General features: G+C 41.9%; 1 protein-coding gene across 1 annotated transcript; it reads right to left on the reverse strand.

Annotated features, from left to right (window-relative positions):
• Positions 1–6: 6 nt before the first annotated feature.
• On the reverse strand, positions 7–384 carry LOC113745368 (green-sensitive opsin-like; the record flags this gene model as incomplete). The annotated part of the gene is made up of 1 exon (XM_027276902.1): positions 7–384. A coding segment is annotated over exon 1 (316 nt), but the record flags the coding sequence as incomplete, so codon positions are not given.
• Between the last annotated feature and the right edge of the window lie 378 nt (positions 385–762).

Below are 762 nucleotides of genomic sequence, written 5' to 3' on the forward strand. Positions count from 1 at the left end.
GAGCAGATGTGATGGTGATGGTGAATCCGAAGGCGCACATGATCAGTCCAGCCACAGCCAGGTTGACCAGGATGTAGTTGAGAGGTTGCCGGAGCTTCTTGTTCTGAGCCGTTACCAACAATGTCAGACCATTGATGGGAGTTCCAGTGCAGATCAGGAAGAACATGTAGAAAGCTAGCAGCTTGTAGGTCATTGGATCTACCATATAATACTGGTTGTATTCAAAAGGACTTCTAACAACCCCAGTCCTGTTGGACATGGGGATGTAGAAGTTCTTGCCCTCTGTGCCATTGGCTTCATGTCCTCCACCATCCCAAGCCATCTTCAGTTGCCTTCTTTCTGGAGCTTCAACAGTATCAGAGGTCACCCAGTACCAGTGTAAGCTAAACTCACATAGGCAGCTTATGCTGTCCGTGGGTGCTGTTTTATACCTCCCTGAGGTGATCCTCAAATTGGCAAAATTAGATTACCTGAGGATTGTGAGGAAGCGGACAGCTCAAGTCAGGTTGGTAATTGACTTTAATAAAGCTGTGACCTCAGCCACACGTTTCAACGTTATCTTTCCTGTCTCTATATTGTCAATGATCATCACACTATATGTATACTTTCTTATAAGACTTTTTTTTCCTCTATGGTGCATGCATGTGTATAAATTCTTATTGTGATAGAAACAAATTATTAGTTTGGTTGAAATAATTATTCCTTAGAAAGTAAGTTTCAGGGTCAAGATAGCACTTTTTAAAATGAAATGTTCAAATAATA

The sequence above is a fragment of the Larimichthys crocea genome, unplaced genomic scaffold (genome assembly GCF_000972845.2).
Source record: "Larimichthys crocea isolate SSNF unplaced genomic scaffold, L_crocea_2.0 scaffold68563, whole genome shotgun sequence".
Taxonomy (NCBI): domain Eukaryota; kingdom Metazoa; phylum Chordata; class Actinopteri; family Sciaenidae; genus Larimichthys; species Larimichthys crocea.